General features: G+C 38.4%; 2 protein-coding genes across 2 annotated transcripts; one reads left to right on the top strand and one right to left on the bottom strand.

Annotated features, from left to right (window-relative positions):
• Positions 1 to 290: 290 nt before the first annotated feature.
• On the top strand, positions 291 to 11,825 carry plin6 (perilipin 6). Its single transcript, XM_079468583.1, has 8 exons — positions 291 to 387; positions 1,631 to 1,665; positions 1,801 to 1,999; positions 2,809 to 2,891; positions 3,209 to 3,446; positions 5,958 to 6,154; positions 9,322 to 9,588; positions 10,603 to 11,825. Exons 2-8 carry the CDS (start codon positions 1,642 to 1,644, stop codon positions 11,053 to 11,055), a joined length of 1,461 nt encoding a protein of 486 aa, XP_079324709.1. The 5' UTR covers positions 291 to 387; positions 1,631 to 1,641; the 3' UTR covers positions 11,056 to 11,825.
• LOC306901083 (ras-related and estrogen-regulated growth inhibitor-like protein) lies at positions 11,344 to 14,248 on the bottom strand. Its single transcript, XM_079468584.1, has 4 exons — positions 13,943 to 14,248; positions 13,782 to 13,835; positions 13,627 to 13,703; positions 11,344 to 12,943 (listed from the first exon to the last, which is right to left on the bottom strand). The coding sequence occupies exons 1-4, from the start codon at positions 14,058 to 14,060 to the stop codon at positions 12,530 to 12,532; spliced, it is 663 nt and encodes a 220-aa protein (XP_079324710.1). The 5' UTR covers positions 14,061 to 14,248; the 3' UTR covers positions 11,344 to 12,529.
• Positions 14,249 to 14,265: the final 17 nt, after the last annotated feature.

A 14,265-nucleotide genomic window follows, 5' to 3' on the forward strand; every position in this document is an offset into this window, starting at 1 on the left:
CTCTGGGTTGCCAAGAGTCTATGTTAAGTGCTTTTGTGAATCATTGAAGGGAGACCGATAAACCGAGCAGGAGTCGGGTCCGTGAAATCACATACTGGTTTCACGGAAAATGTGCCATTTCATCTCACTAAGATTGTCTTTGTGTGCGTTGGGTAAGCCAATAATTTGGCAAACAACATAGAGTACGTGGACCAGCCGCACCCCAAATGAGGGGCATCACATGCACCTACCATGAAATATGACAAAATCATCCGACAAACGAAACTTTCGATTAAGACACTGCTGACACACGAGGGAGACCTCATAGAAACAACAAGTTTACAACGTATCTCTATAAAATCTTAGAAATTTCTATTCATCCTAAAAGACACATCATTCATCTTAAAGGTAAGAATACAGTTTAGCTGTTTTGACATTTTTATTGGTCTACTCAAAATAACAAGAAGTGGAGCATAATTCACAGTTTGCAGTCACACAGTAGTTTTCAGAAAATGGTTTGTTGTGAGGTACAGTCTATATACAAGGTTGGTGTATGTATCCCTGTGTGCTGTCTATTTTCCTCTTCAAACAGACGTATAGCCAATCAATTAATTTCATGAAATTTACAAAATCATTTGCTGCTGTATTTTGTCACAGCTAGTGAAGTTAAGGAGTTTTTAAGAAAGAGTAGTATGGTAACTTGTATTTATTGCTAGCATTGGCATAAATGTAGGGGGAATAAGTTGCTTAACAAATTATTAATTTATAAAACTAATGTTATAATGTCTAAAGGCAGCTGTCTATTTCTTACCAAGAAGTGTTTTATTTAGGTTTTTCCAACCTGTTTCACACCTTTTTGTCTTGATTTGTTTGGTGAGATCTGATCGAAGATTTGACAGTTTAGTACTTGATCTGTGTTGAGTTCCACAGGGAGGGTGGCCGCTCAGCGCCAAGCCAGTCTGAAGGCAACAACTTCAACGGAATGACAAAAAGTGTTTTGTCATTCAGATTTGACACAGTTGAAATGTATTCCATGTGATAACATTCCCAAGAATTCTTTGATCTGTAGATTTAGTTTGATCTTGAAATATATTTGAGAGACTGAGGTCTGTTTTGTATGATTTCATTTGTTTTGGTTTAACGGTTTAGGCCACTAACTTAAATGAAATTCTAGGGGTGCCAGTGATCAAATTACAGCGTCTGTACACATCTAAAACCTCTGTTATTCAATGCATAAATGTTCATGCGCTACACTTCAAAATCTTATAGCCATCAATTTTACTTCACATGTTTTATGACAAATTACTGATGCATTGAGGCTTGCTGATGAAACAGATTTCCAAATCTTTTCTGTCTTCTATTTGATTCTGAAAACACACGGTTTAGATGCTTAATGAAGTTTGCACAGCGAATGAGTTTGTCATAGGCTGGTGTTATCAGGCGACATCAGCTGACTTCCCCATGGTCAGGTCACAACCTGTGGAATACAGAACAGTACTGATGTTGTCCAAATCGCATGATTTTTAATGCAATTCTTTTGCTAAACGTGCCTACCAAACATTCTGGTTTAATCTACAAAAAAACATAACATTGTAAATAATGAATAAATATATATGTATAATGTGTTGTTTTGTCTGCTCTGCTACCACAGAACGAAGAATCATGTCTAAAATAAAAAACAATGAGGTAAGCCTAATGTTTTGCAAAGATTAGCTATATTAATGTCATTCCACTTCACATTTAAAGTTGTTCATTTATTGCATCATTGTAGTCTTCAACTCATGTGAAGCCACATTCAAATACATATTTATGTCTCTGAAGGGGAATGTGTTGAAGCGTGTCATAAAACTACCACTTGTAAGCTCAGCGTTACAGCAGGCTTCAACCATCTACATGGGTGTGAAGGGTCGCTATCCTTTGCTCGGGTTTGTGGGGGGTGTAGCAGAGCTGGGTGTCCGCAGTGCATCTACAGCAGCCTTGCAACGAGCAGCGCCCTACCTACAGAACCTCGAATCTGAAAGTGAGTCTGGCACATTTATGGAGAGGGAACATTTATGGATAATGCATAGACGCGGATTAGAATTATATGTGTAAATATCTCCTGAATCTCTTAAATTTGTGTTGGAAATGTAATAGTTTATTATCAGATAACAGACTGGTTAATGGGATAGTTCACCCAAAAATGAAAATTCTGTCAGCATTTACTCACCCTCAAGTTGTTCCAAACCTGTAAACATTTCTTTGTTATGATGAACACAGAAAAATATATTTGGAAGAATGTTAGCAATTTTCAGTTCTGGAACATCATACACTACCATAGTAGTAAAATAATTGTATCTTTTTTGTTCTGTTGAACTCAAAATGAGATATTTTTCAGACGAACAGTTCTGGGGCACCTTTGACTACCATTTTAATTTGACTTAACCATTTGGTAACTATCCCTTTAAGTGAAGTAACCAATGGGCGCATGAGACTTTAAAACATCTCTTGTTCTGACAACTTTGTTTTACACGAATCTCACACTACACTAATATTTTCACATATTTTATTTTTCAATAATGTAATATATGTTTGAAAATATATAGAAGTATACAGTGATAATAAACACACAATATGACAATGGACATGTTATTATAATACATAAGGATTTGCCGCTTTCAAGCACTTGGTTACAATATATGGAAATGTAATATTGCATTATATTTTCCAGTAGGCTATGTTCCAATATATTTGTTTAGTAAAGTATCTAAGATTACAAAATGTAACAAAAATAACCTGTGACATCCTTAAATGTATTATTATATGGGTAAATGTAGTTTTGCTTTACAGTTGAGGCAGTTAACAGCTTTGCACTGTTGGGTTTGGACCAACTCGAAAAGCGTTTCCCTATCATCCTGCAGCCCACAGATGAGGTGAGTGTTTAAGAAGTACAAGAAGAAGCTGGGCTAAAGGCAGCTGTTGCTGTTCACTGTCACATTTTCGGGAAACGAGCGTTTCCAAATAATGGCACGGATTTGTTTGGCAACAGACGGGAGATAATGGTGGTTAGTTCGACAGCAACCAAAACAATAATCAGTTTAGCTAACTTGTTATGTAACCTTTTTAATGACTGACAACGTAATATGTTATAATTGTGGTTAGTAAAAATGTGTGTTTGTCACCCTGCGTGCTTTCAATTTCTCTAGTACCCCAATAACCCTCACTGAGTCGGTGCTCACCTTTTTTTAAGGTGGTTGTTAACCTAAAGGACGCATTCTTCTCGAGACTGGATGGTGCGCAGTCTCGTGTAAATGATGAGCTGGATAGAGTCGTGGACGGATGGGAAAGCCTGCAGGACCTCAGCATGCGCCTCCTAGCGGTAGCTCAAGAATCGGCAGCCGGGAGAGTTGTCACCGCTGCCCTGGATGAGCTCATCACCCAATCAGAGGCGGCAGTGGCTTATTATCTGCCTCTGCCACCTACACTACGTAAGAACATTTTAAAGGGATTTATTTGAAAATATTATGAAACAATTGCAGGTCTTTTCAAAACCACCCAGAATGATTTGTGTTATTTTTGTATGGGCACGCGATGTAACCACAAGAGGTCGCAAATGTCCTTCTGTTCATCTGGGACAACTTTACACAAACAGCCCATGGTCATCTGTTCAGGGGCGATTCTAGGTTATCAATATTAGGGAGGCTCATCCTCCAATGCGGAAATATATATAAGCACTCTCCAAGTACCACAAACATTAATAAAATAAATAATTAAGAAAGAATATGCAAAATAAAGACAAGCTATTCATATTAAAAGAATAATATCACTTGTATCGATCAAACTGCAACATATATAATTCAAAGCCACGAATCCATATAATAAACGTCACAATCAACTGCTGAATCATTATTTAGTATAATGAATAACTTAATATGTTTCCCTGCCATTAGGGGGCGGTGTGGCTCAGCCCCATGACGTCATCAAATGTCGTTCCTTCTCTCGCCTCTGAGCTTTCGAGTGCACAAGTTAGTTTTGCAACGGGTTTTTCGCGAAAGTAGTAACAAAAGTCAAGGCGGGAAGATTTGAAACTGCAGTGACAGGTTTGAGAGGTTGCAGATGTCTATTTGTGGTTGCCGAATCTAGGAAAACGTGTAAATATGTGCAATGCATTTGTAGCCTATCTGTCAATGTTTTTTGTAAATGCCAGTTTACACATTTGTGACTATTTTTCTGCAACTTAAAATTCAGAAGACAGATTTGTGAGTGCCGTACTACGGAAGCCGTAAAGTACCAAACAAAACAACAAATCGCAACACAAACAACAAATCTAAAAGCCAAAAAACGAATCCTGAATCACAATTACAAATCTGAAAACGCATTAACAAACCATAAAGCACAACAACAATTCCGGAAACAAAATAAGTCAGAAAACACAACGACAAATCGGTAAAACGGGAAAAGGTAGGTCTTTTGTGTGACCGCCGGGGTAGTTACTCCTGATTGGATGGGACCCCTGGAATTATTGTTGTGCTTTATGGTTTGTTTATGCGTTTTCAGATTTGTAATTGTGATTCAGGAATAGTTTTTTGGCTTTTAGATTTGTTGTTTGTTTTGCGATTTGTTGTTATGTTTGTTACTTTACGGCTCCACATTCAACTTCAAAACTTTATTTTACAAGTTTTCACATTGGGGCTGTGAGTGTACATTGTAGTGTAGGCTACAGGTACAAATACTTCACAAGTTCATAAATTGAAATCTACTTTCTCTAATGTTTTGCTACTGTTTACCTTCCTAGCTGCCAGATCTGTGGATGACTGCGTGTTCATCTATCTCTATCACATCCACACGAATTTACTCTCTCGTTTTCACCCGCTCCTTAAAGTTTATTATATTAGTGAACCAATGCAGGGAACAGTATAGTGGGCGATTTCGGACACAGCCCTAGTCTCAGCCTCAGACGTGTCACGACCACGGACGGTTAACTAAACGTTTGATGCATAAGGCACACTTTTCTGGAAACACTTCAGAACGTTCGAAGTCGTAATCTGATTGGTTGAATTTCACAGGATTTCCGGGAGACGTGTGTGTCGCATTCTTTAACAGACCGCCTTGAAACAATACGAAGTCGTCTGATCTAAGAAGTAATGTTGCTGTAAGAAATCATCATAATCGTCTAAACGCTTCATTCTTAGAACTATGCAAGGTTCATGGCATGAACTTTTCATTCATCATCGAGAATAATCATTGTTGTTTCTGTTTGACACGTTTCTGAATGTACACCGGTCTGTTACTGCTGGGACATTTCCAGCGGCACAAAACTAAACGGAATTGGTTGCTTTACCTGTCAGTCATATCTTGGGCGCGACTTTGGCAAAGAAAGCTGCGATAAGTTCTCCTGCGAGACTACCATCAGCTCTCTATAACTAAGTGTTAAAATAGTCGTTAATTCTTGAATGACACATTTCTGTGCGCTACAATATCATCTTCATTGTTTTCGAAAGTATGCTGTCATTGGTGTGAAGTGCTTTCATTTTGTTGGAGGTAAACAACTAAGTGACTTAACAGTGTGAGGAGGGGTGAGCGCAGAAAAAAACTTTTTACAGTGGACGGGAAAGGGTCTTGTATCGCTACCGCATCATATTATGTATGCTGCATAAATAACAAAGAATGACAAAGATGCAGATGTCATGTTAATGCACACACCTTGTACTCTGCTTGTGAGGTTCACTCCACTCCATGCCGCAGTGAACTGAAGAATGCACTAAATAGAGCAGCCTTTCATAATTAGACTTTTAAAGAGGACTATAAAGAGCATCCCTGTACAAATTACATAATTCCTCAAAATTTTAAAGGGGGGCTAAGCCAGACCTTTAGGGTGGCTATAGCCCACATAAAAAGAGCATAGCAACGCCACTGCTTCTGTTATAAACTATTATAATTTGTTTTTCTATTTTGAAGAGCTTGGTTTTAGAGCCAGTTTACATTGTCTCATCTTACAGATCATGAGTGGGTGATCCGTGTGCGGGAGTACGAAGATGAGGATGATAATGAAGAAGATGAAGATGAAGAGCCTCAGATGTGGATGCGGATCCGGAGCCTGTCGTTGTGTCTGTACCTTCAGCTGTACCACAGACTTATGAATCTGAGAGAGCGAGTGGATGGCGTTCTGCAGATGCTGGGGACAGCTGCAGAAACGGTAGGCTGTTCACAAAAAACACTTGTTCCATAACCATAGCATATCTAAACACACAACCCCACACCACATTTTCTTGCGTATAACCAATGCACATCATGTAGACATCCGCCCTGGAATTCCAGACCACAGACACTTCTTTTGGACCATTATCTCATAACACCCCTCAGGAATCCTTTGTCTAAAATGCAGATCTGACTGACTCAAATACTCCAGGATTTCCCGTATTTAGCTGCATCCATACCATATCATTGATGGAAAAAAACATTTTCTCCTGCAGAAGAGCAGGATTGATCTGATCAGCTGTTTTAGTTATGAAATAACAGTTTCCATTATTGAGCAGCTGAGCAATGGAACACTGACAGACTGGAAATAAACATGCATCTTGTCTTTTGGACAGTGAAGACTCATGGTTTGTTGAGATTAAGGGATGCAATTCTCAGATTTTAATTTATACATAGGTTTGCATTGGAATAAAGTAAAAGAAAACCATAAAATAAAAGAATTACCCCAAAGGAGGCTGGAGACTTCAAAGGAGAAATGGAGAGTGGTTGGAACATAACACAAAAAACACAGAGAAAAAATATAAATACAGACGTGCCTGAAAGTAGTCTTAACTCTGGGTGATGTCAACATGGGCCTTTCCAGGACATTCTCAGACCACGTAGGCATGACCAAAATAGAGACTCTACGTGCCGTGTACCATGCCGGAGTCATTCGTGTTGCCCTGCCACCCTTGGGGCTTCCTGGGTAGTTCTTAGACTCATACACGTTGCATAAATAACTGCAATTACTTGTTCTTAATCAAGACCCTTGAGACACAGTCAGGCAGACACAGACATGGAGAGAAGCAGATTCAGACTGTATCACAGCCTGATAAGTGTTTTTCTCTTTTACAGAATGCGAGTAACCAATAGCTTGGTATTTTTAAATAAAAAATAACATAACATTCTTTAAGCAAGACCACCTGCTTATAATGGGAAAATAAATCATGTTTTCAAGGAAATATAACAGGTTGTGCGAACATTTTTGATTAAGTGTGCTCTTTTCCAAATCAAAGTTAGTATTCGTTTTAGTTTTATGAATAAACTTAAGTGACTTAATATGGATATAAAAATGATGTAATCTTTGATGTCGTAATGAATTTTATATCAGTTTTTAATCGTTTCTGAGAAATCAAAGACAAACAAACAGAGCCAGGGCACAGTGTGTTTTTAGAGGGCTCATAGTTGAGGCTGAATCCCAGTGGGATCTAATGCTACGTGCCATTTGGCGGTCACTGCATGTGTTTCAGGCCCAAAAACAAACTAATCCAGACGGACACATACGCAGATAGCAGACTGGCAACAGAGGAGATGAGAAGATTGCGGGATATGTAAGCCCTCCGCCCTTAGACAGCTGTATTGTTTGAAAATATTTCCTGAGAGGAAAGATGTCATTTTACGCTGATTTTTGATTACACGAAGTAAATATATACTGGTTTCACGTATATATGAATAAATACGTTATAAAGAACTTCGTCCACGAAACACTTATCTAGTATATAAAGCTAGATTTACCCTCTTTAACATTTCTATTGATCATTTTCATTTTATAATCTTCCTTAAAGCTTTTATTAAAAATGAAGCCTCAGAGAATTGCACCTTCTCCTAAACCTTTTCTCATGCCCAGACGGAGACCTCACGTCCACTGACCTCATAGATATCTGGCATATCCCAGCCATGTTTTGTATTGGTACACAAGGTTGTGTACTGGGGATCAGTAGGTGGACTAATGTGCTCTGGTCTGGTCTCGACACTTACAGTAAATCACGTTTTGGTCACGGGCTTTGCGGTGTGATGATGGGAACACAAGAGGGGAACTTGGAAACTGTCTGACCCCCTTTTCCTTCACCTAAATCAAACAACAATATGAAGGTCCTATTGCCAAAGCAAGACTGTGTGTGCCAGCATTGACCTGACTGGCTCTATTCTTTCAGTACTCAGACTCACGTTTCCTGGCAGCAGATGAAGGTCCACGTGAGAGGTTGGCTGCTTGTGGTGTGATCAGCCGCATGGACAGGCTTTCATAGCATGCCAGACTTTAATTAGATTCACATGTAGTACAATACTGCATTCTTTCTTCTTCATATTAACTTACATATATTTGACAAAATTTAAGATGCACTTTCACTTTGGATAAAATCTGTTGGCATAGTGAATAAATACAAATGTAATGCATATTTTGTAGTTAACTAGGCCTATTTGTCCCAGACAAAATTAAACTGAAGACTAAAGATTTAACTAAGATTACTCTCTGACCACACAATAAAAACATTATATTAAAAATATAAAATTACTTAATATTTTAACTTTTTTAACTTGTTTTCTAGTACAAATATCTAATAAAATGGAATCTAAGATACTTACCCAGGATGTTTTATAAAATAAAAAATAAGAATTAAGTTTATATTTAAAAGAAAATAACTGCCAGTGGGTAGGAAATTAAAATTAGGTACTAAAGGTATAAAACAAAAACAAAAAATATATATATACTCTAATATATTATTATATTATGCTTATATATTTTTTATGAAACAAGACTACAAATATTTTCTTGTCAAATATACAGTATGTATTAAAAAAATTCTTAGTAGGAAATTCATTTTTCGCAGTGCAGTCTTTTTCTGTAAATATGATTAGTCTGCTTAAGACAAAAATTACAAATTAGGTTCAAAGAACAGACAAACCTACAGACAGAGATGTTGGCAGAAATAGATATGATTATTCAGGACAGCAAGTCTTAAAGAATGTAAGGTTGTCTCCCTTCTTTGTTTAATAATTTTTCATTAAGGTCAACAATGTAGCTGACAGTGCCAGTTTTTCACTGTCCATTTACTCACACAAAGCAGAAAGTTTATCGTAAAAAAACCTTTGAGACACAGAATAATGCCATTCACTCTACTGCAGGCCGTCTGTGGGTTTGTGAATACTAATTTTTTGCCATTTGATTAAACCATTAGGCCTTCTTTTCCAACCCACTTAGTTTTAAGTGTCAGGAGCGAAAACGTGTCTCGTTTGTCCTGCATAGCTCTTGCCACATGACCATCTGTGTAATCGTTTGTTTTGAGTAAGTACTACCCTGTTACTTGTCCCACTCCTTGACGTGTTTTGTTGTTTGTCTTTAATCAGGTGGGTCTAACGCAGTTGATGGAGATGGTGGCATCTCTGCTGCAGCTGCTTCTGACGTTTTACGTATCTCGAATGCTTCACGCAGAGGAACAGCGCTCATTTCTCTTGTCACGGCTTGCCTCGGGTATACAGGCGCTGAAGGGTCTGACACCGGTACCGCAGATACTGGCTCTACCTACTCAGATCGGCACCATCATGGACGACCTGCTGGAACTGGGACAACTACTTATACAGCTACTCATCAACACCACCCCGCTCTATGACCTGGTGAGAACACACTCAAGTGCAATCTACAACACAATCTTATATAAAAAACAAGGTTCCCCTTGCATGGAATTCGTCATGTTGTTTCTACAGTAGCCCTAAACGGACAAACTGCTCTACAGAGCTCATTTCGTAAATTAGTTATCTCCTTCGGCCGAACGTGACAAAACATCTTAGATCTGTGTGCAGCAGTAGTGCTTCAAAATGGAGGGGTGTAGTGAGCCTTTGGTTGCAATTTGCAACCTTACCACTAGATGTGGCTATATTTCATACACTGGATCAGAATACAAAAAACTTGTTGCTTCTTGTGTGTTACCATAATAAGTCTGGGCATGATTTTCTTTATATTGAATTGTAACAATCATGCTTTCTCAATTTGTTAAGAGGGGTTCTTGAGATTGGTCGAGCTAAGTGTGTCACTCTATGTTCCCATGACATAGCTAAATAAAATTCAATAGCAGATTTAATTTAAAGTGTGTCTTCATAATAGTCTGCTGCATTCATTTTCGGTCCTAGTTTATTTTCTGTCTTTGTTACTGTGAAGCTCAGTAAGCGCAAACTGGTTTAGGATCTTTTTCAGTTTTCTGTTAGCACAGCACCCATTTTTATCTTTACTTAGAACTGGGTGCTTCATGTTTCAGGGCATTCATTTAAAACCTAAATTAAACATGGATTACTTTAAACAGAGACAAATAAGAACTAGAGTCAAATAAAACCTAGGCCACACGAATGAATGTTGTTATGAATATAAAAATAGAAATATACAAAATATAACCTTAACCTCTGCGTTTTTGAGCATTGTATTGATTGCAAAAACAAGTCCGAACATGAATATTGAGTGTTTTAGTGTTCAAATGATTGAAGTTTTTATAGTAGATTGGATAATAATGTAAAACAAAGCTTAGAAAAATGCAGACATGTTAAACAAACGCCTTTCACATGGGCCCTGTGCATATACTCAATATAATATAATCAGGAAAATGATCTGAGTATTGGTTTTGTGCTCTGCTCTGTCAGGTGACACGGGTGTCTGATCTCAATGCAACAAACAACCCAATTCCAGATGACCTTCCAGACGGTTCACCCAGCCGTACTTCTGCAAACAGCCTCTTTCTCAAGGCTATGGATGGTCGTCCACGTCGCCGCAGAAGCCTTTATGCCCGTTCTCGTCGTGGGTCTGCAAGTGGGCCACCTACCAGCCCGGTTCGCTCCCCCATTTCTTTGGCAGTGCCGGCTAATGGCCGTAAGGGTAGTTTGAAAAAAGACGACCAGTCTTCGGGTCCTGCAGAATGTGACACACTGCCTGTGCCAACTACTGATATGATCTATCGGCGTTCCTCGGCTACCGAAATTCTGATTGCTCCCATCATGCAGTTAGTAACACAGAGCCAACGTGCATTTGAGATTTTGAGTACTGCCTCTTCATCTGAGGAGCAGGTCATACCTGTGGTGGAAACCACAGAGAATTAAGTGTTAATCTTCTTAAATTTAACACCTTAATGTACTCCTGGATAATGGGTATACGGCTCAAATGTAGTCGCATATAGTCTAACAAACATCTCATCTTTATATTTTTAATATAAGCTTTCTGTTTAGACCAAATAAAATTATTTCTTTTCCATAGCTTAACAATAAAAACATAGCATATATATCTTTTATATACTGTGAGAATTGTTTTTTGTTAATAGACTGGTGTCAAGAAATGGCTGAAAGTTGAGACAAACACAGAGAAAGAACGAAATTATACAGCTGAAAATAAACTTAAAAATGTAAATAAATTAATTTAATTGAAATCAAATTTGATAGCCTATAAAAACATTATATTAGGACAATAACAAGTGTTTTTGTAACACCAATGCATTTTTTATTAGCTGATTTAGGTGTGAAAATAAAGGTTACCATGTCAATAAACAAGAATTAACTGTCACTGTAATGAACACAAGGTATTGAAAGAATAATGCTTGTAAAATAATGGTGAGAAAGGATTTCTTTATAACTTTTGCTCTGTGTATAGCTCAAGATACTTAAGATTGATCCTTTATATTGTTTCCGTCCTATTAGCATCTAACTCCTGTAGCTTTTTTTCTGTAACAAATGCAAGTTTTGGTTCAAATGTAATAAAACATTTGATACTTATTTGCCCACCAAGTAAACAACTATGAATTCACAAATGTGCAAGTATGGTTTTCTTTATTGAAATCATAAATCATTAAACTATACAGAATAAACAATGTCTCATCAAAACATTTAAGTACAGTATGTTTTTTATATAAGAGAAAGATCCGTATACACGAGTCTCTTCTCACTGAACACTTATTTTTCACAGGATCTATATTATAATACTCACACTTAAGTTACATTTACACCATCATCAAAGAAACTAAGGAACATGTTCTGGAAAAATACTGTATATATATATATACATATATATTAAAGATGAATCTACACATTGTCACGACTCTTGAATGGAAAATAATACAGTGATGATATAAAGTAGTCCACCCCTGTACTTCAGGTATTTTTTCAGGAGCAGAATCTCTCTTGAATTCAGCTTCATATCATCATTGCGGTGCAAAAGGATCAATCTTAAAAATTGAATGGGCTTCTCTTCTCAATACACATACCCTATGAGCACCTCAAAGGCCCAGCTTCACATCATTAGTTCCTTTATTACCTTGCTGTAACAGACCTACACAACTTTTCTTCACCGTAAAGCTGGGTCATTTTCTTCACCGTAAAGCTGGGTTACCGTAAAACATCACTTAACTATCACTGCTATTCTTTTAGTATCACCGTCCCTGCACATAAACTGGGCGAAATAAACTCTATATGGTCCTAAAACCCGTCGGACCGAGTCCTCTTCACCTTTTTAGCTGGTTTACTGTCGACTGGATCCGCCTAACAGTAGGCTATCATCATCAACATCATCATCGTCGTCCCACACTCAGATCTCCCGTTTCTTTCCAAACACCGCAGACACACTTTTGACAATGCCCTTAATTCCGGCCATCCCTCTCTTCAGTGCTCTGGACTCCTTGATCAAGTCCAATATTTCATGAAAGACCAGCAGGACGCCATGGTAGGTCTCAGCAGCAGAGATCTCGAAGAAGCCGCAGTCTGAGGACAGGGCGAAAAGTCGACCTTCTTCGCTCGACACGACTCTCTGATGCTGCAGGTCCCGCTTATTCCCCACGATGATGATTGGAGCGGATGCTGAAATCTTTCGGGTCTGGCGGATGAGCTGGACCTGTTGCTGTACCACCTCGAAACTGGAGCGATCGCAGATGCTGTAGACGAGGATCACACCGTCTGCCCATTGAAGCTGTTTGTCACTGATGGATTCAGTGGTTTCGCAGCTCTAGAAAAAAAACACAAGTGAGAAGGTCAAATACCACAGTGAGAAAAAACAGGTACGCTGTTCTTCCACAGCGCTGCTCAGATCGACATCAAATTATTGATTATTTTCGGGGCAAGGAACCCTTTGATAAGAGATGCATGGAGCAGGGACCCCCTTTTTCTAAATGTGTAAACAGGTTTTTTTTAAATAGAAATAACCCTTATTAGCACTATTATGCATGTTATTGTTGCACATACATACTTTCTGTGTATTATTTTTTATGTTAATATAGATCGTATAGATTGCTCGTACTGTACCTTAGTTTTTATTAAGGCATCAATGAGATGACTGACCCTAGTTAATGGCACAAATACTTTTCTAGTGGAGGTAGAGGTTGTCTCTGGATGCGAAAGAAATCAGTGCAGATGTCATGCATTCTGTTTTAAAAGCAGACCGTTTTATTAAGGGTCATTCTTGTTTTCATTCGCTTCTCTGTGTGTTGCAGAACACACCTATATTTTATCATTCTGAGCTCCGTTTGTCTTTCTCGTGAATCAGCAATATTGGCTTAAAGAGAAATGTTTTGTAATATTTCTGTACCCATGCTTTTCATTTAAAAATAGTTGCCTGTGAGTAAACATGTTAAAGAGCACGCAGTCGAACGCTTAAAATCTCACCACAAACATCTCAGAGCATCATCATACCTGTGGATACAGCGAGTCCCAAATACGCAGGGATATCTCACGACCGTCAACTTTATCGATATGACTGTATATGGATTCTGAAAGAAAACAAAGCGGAGTTAAAGACTGCTGATATTGCCTACAAATAAAAAGCAAAAAAGTAGATCTTGACGTACCAATATCTCCATATTCCCCGATGAATCTTCTCGTGATAAAACGCACGGTGAGGGCTGTAAATGACAAATACAATAAATAACATTGTAACGTTAGAGTAAAACATGACATCAAGAGGACATTCTATTGATTCACACAGAAAAGCGATTGTTTTTGCTCTCACCTGACTTCCCAACATTCTCTGCGCCCAGTAGCAGAACATTGGCTTCCACTTTGTTCTGGTTTCCATCCATGGCTTTACTGCTCAGATGAGGAGGACTCGCTTTGACCAGGACAACCATTTCACCAATAGACCATCAGAGTTTTATGGCCGGTGTGTAGGATACTCCATCTATATAAAAGGTTGTGGGTGGAGCTCATAGGTTGAGTTGACTTTACACTAATCAGAGAGCAGCGCGCTTGGATGCATTACAGACGCGCAGAGCAGTTTTCCTTTATCACATCACTCATATGCTGCCCTCTGGTGCCAACAGAGTGTCCCTCGTT

Source organism: Barbatula barbatula (assembly GCF_947034865.1).
Source record: "Barbatula barbatula genome assembly, chromosome: 12".
Taxonomy (NCBI): Eukaryota; Metazoa; Chordata; class Actinopteri; order Cypriniformes; family Nemacheilidae; genus Barbatula; species Barbatula barbatula.